The sequence below is a fragment of the Thermobia domestica genome, chromosome 18, assembly GCF_964235325.1.
Source record: "Thermobia domestica chromosome 18, izTheDome1.hap1.1, whole genome shotgun sequence".
In the NCBI taxonomy this organism is placed as follows: Eukaryota; Metazoa; Arthropoda; class Insecta; order Zygentoma; family Lepismatidae; genus Thermobia; species Thermobia domestica.
Genome location: NC_137471.1, coordinates 173,540,163 through 173,556,461, shown reverse-complemented (window position 1 = coordinate 173,556,461; position 16,299 = coordinate 173,540,163). Strand labels below are relative to the sequence as shown.

The following is a 16,299-nucleotide window of genomic DNA, read 5'->3' as shown; positions in this document are numbered from 1 at the left end:
CTAATATCGAAGGTATTTAAATTGGAACTGGAAAAATTGAATCAACAACGTAGTATTTTTCAACGACGAATTTATTGTTGCCATCGGATATCTGAAGGATCAGATATCGATCTGTAAATAAATTGTTAATAAATATTTGTTAAGCTGAATTGTGTCTGTTATTATTTATTAGATTTAAGTTAATTAAGTTTTTTTGTGGTATATTTCTGATTTATTGGTGAATGCTGAATTATCTATTATTGCCAAACTCCTGCTTTGTATACAAATGGGGACATCAGCTCGCGTAGATCCCTCTGTAGTTGGTTGGGGGTGTTGCTGATTGATCAAGATATCTTGTGACTTTTTGTTAATCTACGTGTGTTGGACTCTTGGCAATTTTCCTGACTTTGACGGCGGATGGGAACGCTACAGACATAATTGCAGAGCGAGTGTTATCGAATGAAGTCATGGCACGTTGTTTTCTATCTTCGTTAGTAACAATTGACTTTCTTTTCTTAGATAAATCACTTCCGTTTTGTATAAATCCTCTACTGCCCTAAAAAAATGTGTTCGATACTTTCTTGACTATTTGAACATCACTATCAACTCATTTCTTCCGTAATTCATCCTATTTTTTGCTAATTTTGGCCCCCCAATACTAAACAATTACCCTACTTTTTAGTGCAAATGAAAACGGAACTTTAAAAATCATATTATTAGTTATATAAAGTACCATCAAATAATTTTAAATTTTTTTAACCTCCAAATTCTTTAAAACCTAGAAGTAAATCATAATATATTAAATAAAGTAATTAGCCATATGGTTCTTATAATTTGGAAGATAAAGTAAATTAATGGAAATAAATTCCTTCCCGGGAATTTATAGGCCAGGGAAAAAACCCGGGAATATTCCCATTTTTAAATTCCTTCCCACCGGGAATATTCCCATTGCCCATCACTATGTACATCCTCGCACACTACGCACTATGCTCTCGCACACTTCTGAACTTGGACCTTTTGACGCACACTAGGTGCCGTCACTTCCGGAAGTGAGAGTACTTCGAATGCGAACTTGTGTCTTTTGGACACGGCCTGAAATTTGACTTTTTCCCGATTGCGACACTTCTTTTTTTCACGTATTTTCGCTTTATTATACTTAGTACTTTCTATCTGTTTTATGACTTTGTACACATCTTGTTACTTTTTATCATTTTTCAACTATTCTAATTTTTACATTTTACACGTTTAATAACCTTTCTAAATTGCCAATATTCATGTTCAATACAGTGATAATGATACTATGAGAATCTTTTAAGATGCTTACTACAAACAAACAATCAATTGCCGAGAGAGCAATTGTAGCTGATGCAGAAAAATAAGAGGAAGAAGAAGATGATTGGAAATATAAAGTTTCTTTTGGAGGACGTACTTGTAAATCATGTCATTAACACTGGCAACGTAAAATATAAGGGGAGTATAAGAAAAGTGTTAAATTCTTAGTATATTTCAATTCACAATGTCTGGTAAGGCGTCTGTTAAGTTGGAATTGATGTGCAAAGAAGAAATTGCTTATGACTTACCTCATGAAGATCCACTCGAAAGGAAAGGATGGACATACGAACTAGTGAATGATAACAAAGAGATAATATTATCTACAATGGAAGAAGAGGTATCAGTGGACAAGGATACAGCTATATGCTCTATGGATTTGAAACTAAACGTTGAAAGGGTAAAACCAGAATTAGCACTAGAAGAAGATCCTGCATTTGAAAGTAATATAGAAACGCTAAGAAAAATAGTGGTTCAGGAGACTTGCGCGTCGTATTCTAATGACTCCCAACAATTAACAACAAAAAGTTTAAATTCAGTTCGGCCAGAAAGGTAATGTTCAATTTTTCATTAACTAATTGGCTCAGATTGATAATACGGTTACATGGTTTCGGAAACTTTGTTGGTTAAAAGCAATACTTCACGATAAATATTTAGGTATGGGAGATATCATGAACGTAAGTTAGTAGCCTACACTTTGGAAATGACATGGCACACATAGACTATCTGTATACCAAATAAAAATTTTAATAAGATTGATACCATCCATGCAATTCTTATGTGGTTCATATCTTGATAAAATAATAATTTCTTTATTATTGGTTACACATTTCTCACTAATTGTTGCACATATTTAAAATATGGGTGCTCGACGATATTGTTTTATTTATATAGAGACTTATGTGAAATAACAAATAATGAGAATGGTAAATATCCTAAAATTTTACAAATGTAAACCTGTAATGTATTATATTCGAACATAAACTATGGACGTTTGTGATTTTATTTAGGATTTAGCTCAAATGGGTCTAGCCTGATTTTTCCAGCGGGCTTCGAAAGACAAAAGTAAAATACAAGATAAAGAATATTTTAACCAACAATGGATGTTCATTATTTGTAGAGGTCCATACATCAGTCCATTTCATAGCTGCACTCATTTTTTCAAGGAAGTCGACCTTTCACATTCCAAGGAATCTTTTCTTGTGTATGGGCCTGCATTTCTCAATATGGGATCACTTTAGGGGCTTGGTGAACGTACATGATATATGCATTATTGTTAAAACTACGCTAACCAGCATGTGCTAGGTGGCCGGTAATAATAAGATTGCTATGCAAATTAGGGCATTACGCAGAATGTGGGTAAACAAGGATAGCGCAAAATTCTGTATTTAGGATGACTTACATGTCTTACGTGTTGAATGTGTTCTTGTACGTTGCTAAGTATTTTATAGGTAACATCCTGAAATGCTTTCTTTGCTTGTATATTAGTGTTCCGATGTAACACAAGACATTAGGGACGTAACTTCTTAATTATATGGATCCCTTCATTCCCAAACATTTTCATAGTTCCGTGTTATGATTTGCCACACTGAATTTTGATACTTCGTTTCGCTTATAGTGGTTACTAGCTACCTTAACAAGGGGTTACTTTACACATCGGGCATTTCTTCCCACAAAATATAAAAAGAGTTCCACAGTCATCTGTAGGTAAAACCATGAACTGTATACACGAACTTTCAACTACACTCTACGATAGGACATGTAACTTTATTTTGGCGTTAATGTTGGGGGTCAGCATCAGTTCTAATTACAGGGAGGGTTTGTTGTTGTAGTGGTATGGAAAGCTGTCACTGTAAAGACCGCCAAATTTGAAAAGAATTTCCGTCAATGTTAAGTCAGTTTCCTTTATTATACAACGTAACTTGCATTATACAACTTAACTAATAACCGTTTGAACAATTTTATACAAATAAATGAGTTTAACGGCGGTGAAGGCTTACGGAGCGCCATTTTGTGCGTCATTAGTTGACAACAAAGGTTGTAAGTCATTCATCAAAAATACAGATTAATGAATGGGTTCCTAAAACCAACGGTGGTGACGATCTCTTACAGTTGAAGCTTGCAAGGTCGCTTCTACCCTAAGACCTTACATCCCAACCTGGTTGCATGCCTTCGTCATTCAAGTCATGACACATCAGGGTTAATTTCCCAACCCCAATTGGGCTGTCAACATTCAGGCCTTGAGGAGGCATTTTAAGAAAATAAATATAATGAAAAGGACGACAAGAAATACACCCTGGGAGGAGACTTAATGCTACAGCCCCGCATTTCATCAATTTTTTATTCATTAGTATTACTTCATTCCCGCTCGTACCTACAAAATTGGTAGGTTTACAAATGTAACGTTTTAAAGAGCGCTAGCTAATACTTATGTGTGGCTTACTAGCAATTGCACTTATCTTTATCGAGAATAAAGTCACATCTGAGAGCATTTGTCACATTAGTGAAACACAAGATAACAGTATTATTAACTTGTTCATTAAACATTAATGTTGTTCAGGGCCTACTCGTACGTAGCAATCTTAATATGTTCTCATAACATAAACCTGAATTTTACCATATACTGCCTAACTAACGTAGACACTCCGTACTATCGATACATCATAGTATCCTGTGTTTATCGTAGTAAAGGGTACCGTGGAATCTTAAACGGTCTTCCCTTTTCCTTTTTCTCGAGACCGGTTTATGTTTCCCGGCACAACAAAACAAGAGTTATTTTCAAACATCAAAAAGAATAACATTTAATTTACTTTCTCTAAATCCAAATCAAAACTCTAATTATTTTCTCTAAATCCAAATCAAAACTAAGTATTATATCAAAATCTAATATCCGAACATCAATTTTATTACCGTCAAATGGGGCGACTTGAGACGATTTTTGAATATTTGTATTTGTCACGACACATTGTATGGTTGGAAAGAATCTGTTTGGTACGGAATTATGGAGGTATTTACCACACTTGTCATTCATGGTATTGCCAAGCCTTCACCTCTTCTTAATCATTATTTATTTTTAAATATAGACTGTCTCATGTCACCCCATGCAGTTAGGTGACATGTGACATACGTAATTGTCTTTGTACGTCTCAAGTAATTCTAACATCAGGGTAAGATGACTCTTATTTTTTGTTTTTAAAATTATATTTTTAACACTACAATACAACATTACGGGTAGGACAAAAAAATAATAAAAAAAGCAGCCTGAAATGCAACAAATAAAAATACACTTTCTTAGAAATACACTTGATAAACTATTTGCTAAAAGAAAGAGACATCAAACAGATAGCGTCCACCTCTCATAACTTTAACAGGTTTTATTTTACATACAATATCTTGTACATTAAACGATTATGTATCTTCTTTTTGTGGATAAATGAAAACTCCTCTTTCTTTTGTGCTCTCGTTCAGAAAAGTGGCTGTAATAGTTTCTCCGTCTATAGTACAAATTCTTCCGATGAATAGTAAACGTCGACCCCTTTCAGACTGAAATGTAACAATTACAAAATCTCCAATTTTAACATTCCCTTTCGTACCAGAAGCTGAAAATTTTCTTCCTTGCTATTAAGGTGGTTGGGCATATTTTCGCTTTCCTTGTCTCTTCCATCTTCAACTGCCTTCAAACTGACATCAACACGTAAGTCATTATAGTTCTTTCCTGTGTCATTGGTTTCTTTATCCATCGAGCCCAAAGTAACACTTTTTCCAGGTTCAATATCAATACGCCTTTTACGTTTTCTTTTAGTTTTATCTTCAAATCTGGCTGATTGCGGTGCATCTATAAAAGCACCAGACCAATTAGTGGAAGAAGGGCCGGCCTCTGGTTTTATCTGGAATTTGCTTTAAAACCTGATTTCTGTCCAAAGGAAAAATGCCTGTAGCTCCAAATCCGGCTTGAAGGTTTTGAGCAGAATGTTCTTCTATTTTCATTAAAGTACTATTCAGAAGGGAAGGAAAGAGGTCTTTGGTCAGATAACCGCGATGTTTTTTCTTCCACGCAGAAACAATCCCACGCCAAATTCTCTTGGGAGGTCCAAAAAACGCAACGTCTAAAATGGTTGGCACAAATGCGTACTGTTCGGAATCAGCAACACAAATTCTATTCCCTCTTTGGGAAGCTCTTGAATCACAAGATCGGAGAGATGGCTGGAGACATTATCACCTATCAGTACTTTTCTAAGGTTGGAGTTTTGTCTTTTGAAGTACAGGAGTGCAGTAGTCATAAACCAGTCTTCAAACACATGCTGATCGAACCAACTAGATTTTGTTCGATTATAACGTGTTCCTGTTGGTCCATTTTGACACCATGATTCCCAAAGATGATCGGCTTTGTAGCACACATACGGCGGTAGTAGCGTGCCATCGGCAGTAGCAGCAAACATCACAGATTTAGATGCCTTTGATAAATTTACAATTTGTTCAGGATGTTTTCCTCCCCGCTTGGTTATAATTTTAGTTTCACCAGGATCGTCAACAAAGTTCGTTTCGTTAAAGTTAACAACATTTTAAGGTGGAACGTCTTTCAAAGTTTCTTGTAAGTTGTTAAAGTATGCACTGATTGTTTCCACACTAACTCCTGGCCTGGCACGAATAATGTTTTGGCTTAATCTATGTGTTACAACAGCCGAGTGCCGACGAAGAAAAGAAATTGTCCACTCCAATCCAGGCAAGTTATTGTTGAATCTTCTTTCTCTTCTTCCTGTTCGGTCAAGATATCTTTTAACTATCAAACGTACATCCATTTTAGTGAATGGAAACCCCCATTCTGCTGCGTGAATATTACCATTTACTAATTTGTATTCTTCGTCAACGGTTAGAACAGGTTGACCTCCTGGGGTTCCTGAGTACGTACCTCTTAGTCGGCGGTGTAACGCATCCTTATTAACACTAAACTTGCTCGAAACAGTCTTTAGTGATTGGCAGGGATGTTTTTCCGAATACTCTACTGCTTGTTGTAGTTGAGTTGCATTGTAGTTGTGGTAGGGCCTACTTCCCGCCCTTATCTTATATACTCTTGGCATGTCTCAGTCACCACAGCAACACACCTTTCGTCAGAAAACGCCCTCTACAATGTAAAATATGACCAGAAACGAAAAAATGTTAAGAAGCTTCCACAACTTGTAAAACACAAGTCGATTAGATATTCAACCATAATATTTGAAGTATGCACACATGGAAGTTGAAACGCCGTCAGAAAATGCTTACGTTTATACTCTAAACGTTTAAGCTTCCCGCCACTTATTCATGCACATGATCTTTACACGACACACACGTACAAGTCCACTAGATCTCCAAGAACAAAATAGCGTTCACTGCGCACGAAAAATGTTTACAGTGTAGCAAACTCCGAATACAGAAAATACGCAACTGTCTCATTTTACCTCTTAGTCTCAATTAGCCCCATCTGACCGTAATATTACACTTTTCTCTAATTATGCCAAACATTAAAAGTTAGAACAAAATTTTGAAATTTTAGTCAATATCGAATCTGCACATTAGCTGAGACCCAACAAGCGTCGCACTGGTTTCATCACTTTCATTTTATAATGAAAGTAGTGATGTCCCTAGGGGATGAATTATATTTTAACTTTAGGGGGCGCGGTGGCTCAGTGGTAGAGCGTTCACCTCTGGTGCTTGGGGTCCCGGGTTCGATCCCAGCCCCCGCCAAGTGAACTTTGTGGTGGACAATCACCGTGCTCGTGGGTTTTCTCGGGGTTCTCCCGTTTCCTCCCACTTTCTTCATTCCACCATTTCACTCATCTCTCATCATCACCGTCTCCTTTAGCCTAACCGGCATAACCGTGGGACGTAAAACTCAAAGATTTCATTTCATATATATTTTAACTTTCAACTCTTCTTAACTTATAATATCGCTTTCTCTAAAGTCAATTAACTTCAGTTATCATTAGTCACATTGAATGCACATTGACTTTTCATAGTAGACTGCATATATATATCGAACGACGAACAAATCAACGAACAACTTTATAAAATTCAAGGTTATTGTCAATTACCTTCAATATTATACTAAATTGTGTTTAATTTACAGTATTTGTACAGCGACTTAATCTTACATTACAAATTTCGCATATTTTCTTATTATACAGTCACAACGTTAGATGAAAAAATCACTATCTGAAGAGCACATTTTTTAATTACCCAAAATTTTAATTTTATGATTTATTGTAGTTATTACTAGTACTTCTCTAATTATGTTCGTAATTATCTCTAGTTACCTAACATGTCTCTAAATGCTTGATTGTATGGGGGACAGCTAAATGTTAATATAAACATAAAGAAGAATGAATAAAAACTCAAAACAAGATTTGATAATAAAATTTTATGAAGTATGGTTCCCAAAACTGGAAACACCTGAAAAGAAAAAAAAAATACAAAACTTAAACATCCTAACAGGAATTCGATACTGAAAGTCCGCATCCAAAACGGAATAGCCATTCTTTTCAAAAGTAGTGTGGTAGTATTACAATTTCAAAGTCCGAAATCGCGTTTTAAATCAATTACCTTTTTAAAATTTCCAATGCTGTACTTTCTCTCCTTTCAACATTCATCTTTCATCTCCAAAAGCTGTAAGGAAACCATAAAACATGACATCTAAGTGAACGTACCTGATTGTAGAGCGATATTGATGGTTTCCTGGACTGGTGCGTCAGTGGCGGTGGGCACACACTTTGATTATGAAAAGTAACCTTCGAAATTTGGGAGAATAATCAAATAAATAAACAGTAATTCTTTTCTATTCTCTAAAAGTTTAAAAGGTCAAATTCGGTATTTCTGATTTCTCATCTCTTCCGGGATTTAGTCCGAGTTTGGGTGAAGTTCACGCTTTTTTTGGGCTAAGATTTTAGTTTTCCATCTGTGCCGGTTACTCTTGTAAGCTGTAATTTAGCACGTTTACGTGTACTTTTCCAGTTAGTTTGATTAATTTGCGGAACTTTTCACCTTTATACAGCACATTTGCTAAATTTCCACGTAATGACACGTCTTCCTTTACGACAATTGGATTTACGCTGCATTGCGATGCGTGTCATAAATTTCTTTTTATGTTTGCGCTTATTGTTACTATATTTTGCCATGTAGTTTACTATACAATGTTTGTACGTGATTTCGCTTAAGCTTTTTAGTATTCTTCGGGGTCGATGTATACTTCTTCCGCATGTTTGACTCGAAATAACCTCGCCTACAGCTCGACTTTAATTTCCATGTAGTTCGTCTTTGACCGAGTTTAGTTTGTTCCGAATTACGCTTACCAAAGCACTTTCCTTTTATTCTCAACTTATTTCCTACTGCACGCCTAATGCGTGGTTGTGCGCGCTGAGAATACGCTGTACGTGGAGGTCGAGGAACATTGTTATCGTTACGAGCAATCAACTGGTCTACATTTTGAGTAGCACTACACTTAAATTTTCGCTCTTAAAATTCGCAATAGTGAAGTACTAGATTGAAAATTCAAACATCTCGTCAACTGAAATCTATAAATGTTGCATCTGATGTACTGATATTACGATCACGTTTGCTCATTTTAACTCTCCTGATTATGCTCCTCGAAATCGAGTTTACGTTAATAATGTATTACGAAAACTCAACTGGGTTTATTTTGCCATCTTATTTTTCTTCTTAAACTTAGTGTTACATTTGGGTTCTGTAACGGAAATATACTTTCAACTGCGTGTGGTTTTTTGGAAGTGTTACTTTTACGCTTGTTTACGGTAAACATTTCCGACCGATATATTATGTACGAGACGTTCACTACGTAAAACACAATTCGCTTGGCCGGTCTACACTCTAAACTGTGAATTTGAAGTCGTTTCCTTCTACAATACTCAAAGCTGATAAAGTTGGAATGGATTTACAGCACTAAAATGCAACTTACGTTAGACATACACGGTTACAAAGACAAATTTGAATTTGTGAAATCGCGCAGAACCATTTGCCTGCGACACAAAAGCGACAACACTGTAACTTCGTTATCACACAAAATCATCAATTGAACTGTCAAGCCTTCCCTGGCTTCTTCAAGAGGGCGGATACGCGCAACCTCAACGCTACCGCTTATCATGTGTGAAACATCGGTATCCCTTGCCGGTAAAACAATTACATTAGAAAAAATTGTCTACAGGTACACGTAACGATTCTTCCTTTTTCGCTATCTCTACACTGCATATTTCCTCTTCCTGACTGTAATCGACTTTTCGGTTTATTTGGCACATATCTTTCATAACGTGGGCCGGCTTGAATTCAAGAGTATTTACGGTTTCTTTTCCGCCTTGCACTTCTTTGCACTGTTGTATTTTGTTGGTTTGCCTACACTCAACCTATGCCGTTCGCATGTATTCATAGAACACAGTGAGACCGTTCTTTCATTCCGCTACACTATTTTTAAATTCAGCAGTAACTGAATCAACATGATTAGCCGCATTAACATATTCAGAGCGTACCTCAGTTAAGGAGTTCTTGGCTACTTTGATATTATTACGTAAACTGTCTGCTTTGGCATTCAATTTGCTCTTTTCTACGCCCGCAAATCGGTTCTGTTATAGACTTTTGGAGTTCACCTACTGATTCATCTATTTCTTGCCCTAGACGTCCAATATTCATTACCATTTTTGAGCAACGGTTTCTAATTGTTTCTCTAGTTCCTCTGTCGAGATTGCTTGAAATTGTTCTAAAACACTAGCCTCCATATTGAAATGAATTACGAGCAACTAATTGATAGTACAAAAATATAAATAATTGATTTTAATACGAAAATATGAAACATGCACTTAAAATATGAGACACTAAAAATTTTGATATTACGATCATTAACAAAAAATCCTTCTTTTCACAACTCAGGTTTCACTTTGCGAAGTGCTTCAATATAAAATTAACACACATATAAACTAGTACCATATACAAAACATTTTCTATAACTATTCTATCAGCCTTTGTTTCCATTTTTTACTAATACACAATAACACACTGTGCAAGGCCATATCATAATATGTAAAAAACAGTATGACGTGACAGTTTCAACACAATAACTGGGTCTTCATCAGACTTCCACTCCTTCTGGCTGCTGGGAGTTGGTCATGACATATATACTGTCCGGAGATCAACTTTTAATTAGGCTCCGCACCTTCATTAAAGAGTAACACTTGTGCGGAGTAACACTCTGCTAAATGCGTTCTGTCCTGTAATTATCCTTATTTTCCTTGTTATTTTTTTTCTCTATCTTTCTTTTTCCTTTTCATTTCTTCTTCTTTAAGCAGAATTTTCTCCCACTCCTTATTTCTCGAGAATCCTGCATTCCAGTTCATCACCTTGCCTCCTACCTTCATAATCACCCTGGCTTTCTTCCATTTTCTCACCAAAGTTCTGTTTTCTACATCTATGACCTCTGCTCCTTCGCACCCTATCCTGTGGTTTGTATCTTTCTGATGCTTGTATATCGCATTGTTGTCCATTTTCAATCTTACATCGAACTTGTGGAGTTTAATCCTTTTCTGCATTTTTTTTTTTTTTTGTTTCTCCTATGTAATTTTTTTACACTCCGCGCATTCTACTCTATATATTACTCCCCCTTGATCATTGTTCGCTATTGCTTTCCTCATTGTTCTTCTGACTAGTTCAATTAATCTGTTTCCTCCTTTCCAGTACGTCCTAATTCCTGCTTTCCGAAGCATTCTCTATATGTTCTCTGTTTCTTTGCACAGTTATTGTGTTGAAACTTTCACGTGATACTGTTATTTACATATTATCACATAGCTTTGCTCTGTGTGTTATTGTGTATTAGTATTAAAGCATTTTCTGTTATTCATAAATGCACATGAAGGTGCATAGTGTAAAAATATGTATGTGTGTATGTATATATTCAATCAGCTGTTTGCTATTCTCTCACATCTACATAAAATTAAAAATTAAGATGAAAAAATTTTATGAGCTACATTAATCTCTCTTTCGCTCTCAAGATCAAAATATATTTACTTAACTTATATGAAAAATCTACATTACTTATTTCTTGCTTTTATCTATCCCTCTGCTTTATTTTTAATTAATTGTGTTCGCGCAGGAGCTGATGGAAATTGTCGACACTAGGCTAATCAGATACAAAACTCAACACGTTATCCGAATAACTAATGGTGTTGTAATGGCAGGTGTAGGAAGATTATTATAATTTAATCCGGAAAACGGTCGCCGTGTGGTTGAAATCCTGTTTTTTGGTAGTTTTTAGATTCTTGTAAATATAATCGTAACCTTTACATTGATTTTCGTCTTTTTCCCAAGATTTGTCACTTGTTTTTTGCGTTTATCCCAGCTTTGCTAGGGAAGTAGAACGTAATATTGAGGTCTCAAATATTCAGTAATAATAATAATAATAATAATGGTAATAATTTCCGTTTGAGAACACATTGTATTAAAGCCTGTAAAATAGCCCGTAGCGTAAGGCATAAGTTACAAAATAGTCGGGATTGGAGAAAAGTGTCAGGACCAACAGCACATACCTTCTCGATACGATCCTACAACTAGCTACGTGTTATAACGGAAAGCTTCCCTACAACGAGCTAAATGTTATAAAGGAAAGTTTCCCTACAACTAGTCAAATGTTATAACGGAAAGTTTCAAGGTATATCTCGTGTAGAAAGTAAGGATTCTGAACTCACAAGAGCCGTAAGAAACTTTGTTTTTAAGTGATGGTTATGCCGGCTAAGCTACAGAAGATGTCGAAGGGGTCTCGGGAAAGGGGTTCCGTACCACTACAGCTACTCAAATTTAAACAAAAAATTTCCGCTAATATTTCGTGTAGAATATATTCTACTGTACGTTTTCAGGAAAAGAACCGTAAAAAAAAGAACTGAATATAATTGAACACTAAAGCTTGTAATAAACTAACTTCTGAAGTTTCCAGATGTAATTATAAAAGCTTTGCTACAAAAATATATACACAGACCATAATTCAGTGAGCTCTGAAATACAAACTAACAAAATGATGTATATGATTCAGTCTACAGAGCAATTGTTGCTTAAAGAGTGGCATACACTATTTCGAGAATCGAAATAAGATTAGAAATATTTACAATAGCTTTCTTCTCTTCTCGATTCTAATCTCCAAAGCATGACCATAGTGTGAGTTGACCTTGTCCCGTCTCGAATTAAAATGTTTCATCACGATTTTGTTTGGTCTGTTTTAAAATTGAGATGAGAAATTCGTCTTTTCATTGGCAACATTAAACAAAACCGAAATATTTTCTTGTGCGCCAAATATCACGTGTCTGCTTGTAATGGTACGACCTGAGCGATAATAAGTTTTTAATTTTTAAATATTCTTCGAGATAATTGTTATTATTACTAGTATTATTCCTGAAAATTTGAAAGTTCAAGTGTTTAAAGAAACGAGTATTCAAATATTTGAATGTAATGAAGCGTGTGTCATCGCCGATCTACCTCCATAAAAATTCCTAAAGTAAAAAAAAAATGCTTGAAGTATATTCGATCGAAGAACCTTGAATTTACTGGTCAAGCGCCTAGACCACTGAACCGCGATCACTACGCTGTAAATGATTCGTCTTTAGTCTTGTTACTTTAAGTTTTTCTGCCTTAGCTTGGAAAGTTGTATGTAATTTTTTAATTCGTTTCAAAACGCCTTTCGTGTTCCTCTTATGATGAGATAAGTAAATGATCTTCGGTTCAGTTTCTATTAATACGTTGAGTTGTTCTTAAACCTTTGGATCGCAAGTTTGTTTTTTCTCCCCACGAAACTACGTATAAGACAGATGTAATTCTCATACTGTGCATTCGTGTCAAGGCAGCCGACAATACCTGTTCATAGACTTATGACCGCCACGATATAAATGATAGGTCAGTTTGATATAGTGAAACAAACTACAGCCACTTATTTTGAGACAATATTGATATGTTGACTTTTCAGTGGTACTCCATTTCATATTTCTACAATATTTAATGTAATAAAACAAATGAAGCGTAACTTTATCGTGTAATATAGCGAATGATTACATTTTTTGTTGCTACTTAATCATTATCTCCATTCACATTTCCTTGTTTGTTGAATTTTTTACAGGCGCGATAACATATTTGCTTTCCACGGAGAAGGGGATACGTTTACTACATTAAATGATGCCATTTCTCATTCTTATGTGGAATCTGATACTTCGACGCGGTTTGGCAGAGGATTTCATCGATCACGTTGGACAAGAAATATGGTGACACAGGAAAGTGAACAGCGTCATACTTATCAAAAGAGTGATGAACGCTTTAGTCAAAGTTCAACTATGTCAAGTGGTGAGTTAGTGCATACAGATGAAAAATCTCACATATGTGGAGTATGTGGAAAGGAATTTAGAGTATGTTCAAGTTTGGCTACGCACATGGTAATTCATACAGGAGGAAAACTACACACATGCCAAGAGTGTGGTAAGGCATTTAATCAACGTTCAAATTTGACTACACACATGTTAATTCACACAGGAGAGAAACCTCATACATGCCAAGAGTGCGGTAAGGCATTTAACCAACGTTCAAGTTTGACTACACACATGTTAATCCGCACAGGAAAAAAACCTCACACGTGCCGAGAGTGTGGTAAGGCATTTAACGACCGTTCAAGTTTGGCTAGACACATGTTAATCCACACAGTAGAAAAAGATTACACATGCCAAGAGTGTGGTAAGTCATTTAATAAACGTTCAAATTTGACTACACACATGTTAATCCACACAGGTGAAAAACCTCACACGTGCCAAGAGTGTGGTAAGGCATTTAAACGATGTTCACATTTGGCTTCACACATGATAATCCACACAGGTGAAAAACCTCACACGTGCCAAGAGTGTGGTAAGTCATTTAGTCATCGTTCAACTCTGGCTACACACATGTTTATACATACAGGAGAAAAAGTTCACACGTGCTATGAGTGTGGTAAGGCATTTAATCGACGTTCAACTTTGGCTACACACATGTTAACCCACACAGTAGAATAAGATTATACATGCCAAGAGTGTGGTAAGGCATTTAATCAACGTTCAAATTTAGCTAGACATAGGTTAATACACACAGGAGGAAAACGTTCCACGTGCCAAGAATATGGTAAGGCTTTTAATCGACGTTCAAATTTGGCTACACACACGACAAAAAATCTTACACGTGCCAAGAACGTGGTAAGGCATTTAATCAACTTTGAAGTTCGGCTACACACATGTTAGTCCACACAGGAAAAAAAAACTTTACACATGCCTTGAATGTAGTAAGGCATTTAATCGACGTTAAAATTTGGCTATACATATGATAATCCACACAGGAAAAAAAACATAAAGGTGCCAAGAGTGTGGTAAGGTATTTAATCAAAGTTCACATTTGGATGCACAATGATATTCCACAAAGGAGCCAAATATCACACATGTTAAAAGTGTGCTAACGGATTTAAATGTCGTTCAAATTTGATTACACACATGTTAATCAACACAGGAGAAAAATCCTACACATGCCAAGAGTGTGGTAAGGCATTTAAACAACATTCTAGTTTAGCTACAGAGAGGAGAAAAATTTCAAGAGTGTGAATGGGCATTTAATAGACGTTCAAGTTTGGCTACACACATGTTAATCCACACAGAAGCAAAACCTCTCACACGCCAAGAGTATGGTTGTGGATAAACGTCGTCCAAATTTGATGACACACACGTTAATCCAAAAACGAAGCAAATATCACACATGCCATGAGTGTGGTTGGCATATAATCTATGTTCAAGGTTGGTTGCACATGTTAATCCACACAGTAAAAAAGAATTACACTTGCCAAGAGTGTGGTAAGGCCTTTTGAAATTGTCGTCAATTGCCGAATCTACACATTAGCTGGAACCCAATCAGCCGTCGCACTCGGTTCATCGCTTTAATTTTATAACGAAAGTATTGATGACCCTAGGGGATGAATTATGTTTTAACTTTCAAATCTTCCTAACTTATAATATTGCTTACTCTGAAGTCAATTAACTTGACGTTAGTCACAGTGAATACAGATTGACTTTTAAGACTAGACGGCATATATATATCGAACGACGAACAAATCAAAGAACAACTTTATAAAATTCAAGGTTATTTTTAGTTACTTTCAATATTATTCTAAATTGTGTTTAACACAGTATTTTGACAGCGACTTAATCTTACATTACAAATATCGCATATTTTCTTATTATATAATCACAATATTACATGAAAAATATCACTATCTGAAGAGCACATTTTTTTAATTACCCAAAATTTTAGTTTTATGATTAATTGTAGTTATTACTAGTATTTCTCTAATTATGTTCGTAATTATCTCTAGTTGTCAATATCTCTCTAAATGCTTGATTTTATAGGAAACAGTTATATGTTAATATAAACATAAAGGAGAACGAATAAAAACTCAAAAAAAGATTTAATAATAAAATTTTATTATGAAGTATTGTTCCCAAAACTGGAAACACCTGAAAAGAAAAAAAAATACAAAACTTAAATATCCTAACAGGAATTCGATACTGAAAGTCCGCATCCAAAACGGGATAGCCATACTTTTCGAAAGTGGTGTGGTATTTTTACACTTTCAAAGTCCGAAATCGCGTTCTAAATCAATTACCTGTTTAAAATTCCCAATGCTGTACTTCCTCTCCTTTCAACATTCATCTTCCTCTCCAAAAGCTGTAAGAAAACCATAAAACATGACATCTAAGTGAACGTACCTGATTGTAGAGCGATATTGATGGTTTCCTGGACGGGTGCGTCAGTGGCGGTGGGCACACACTTTGATTATGAAAAGTAATTTTCGAAATTTAGGAGAATAATCAAATAAATAAACAATAATCCTTTTTTCATTCTCAAAAAATTTAAAAGGTCAATTCGGTATTTCTGATTTCTCATCTCTTCCGGGGTTTATTCCGAGTTTGG

The 16,299-nt window shown here is 35.6% G+C and overlaps 1 protein-coding gene across 1 annotated transcript; it reads left to right on the top strand.

Moving 5' to 3' along the window:
• Positions 1-1,039: 1,039 nt before the first annotated feature.
• On the top strand, positions 1,040-14,852 carry LOC145675598 (uncharacterized). The gene is made up of 2 exons (XM_081746131.1): positions 1,040-1,860; positions 13,442-14,852. The coding sequence occupies exons 1-2, from the start codon at positions 1,496-1,498 to the stop codon at positions 14,358-14,360; spliced, it is 1,284 nt and encodes a 427-aa protein (XP_081602257.1). The 5' UTR covers positions 1,040-1,495; the 3' UTR covers positions 14,361-14,852.
• Positions 14,853-16,299: the final 1,447 nt, after the last annotated feature.

Coding starts and splice junctions, on each gene's coding strand:
- LOC145675598 (XM_081746131.1), top strand. CDS start 1,496: ATGTCTGGTAAGGCGTCTGTTAAGTTGGAATTGATGTGCAAAGAAGAA. Junction 1,861..13,441: donor AATTCAGTTCGGCCAGAAAG/GTAATGTTCAAT, acceptor AATTTTTTACAG/GCGCGATAACATATTTGCTT.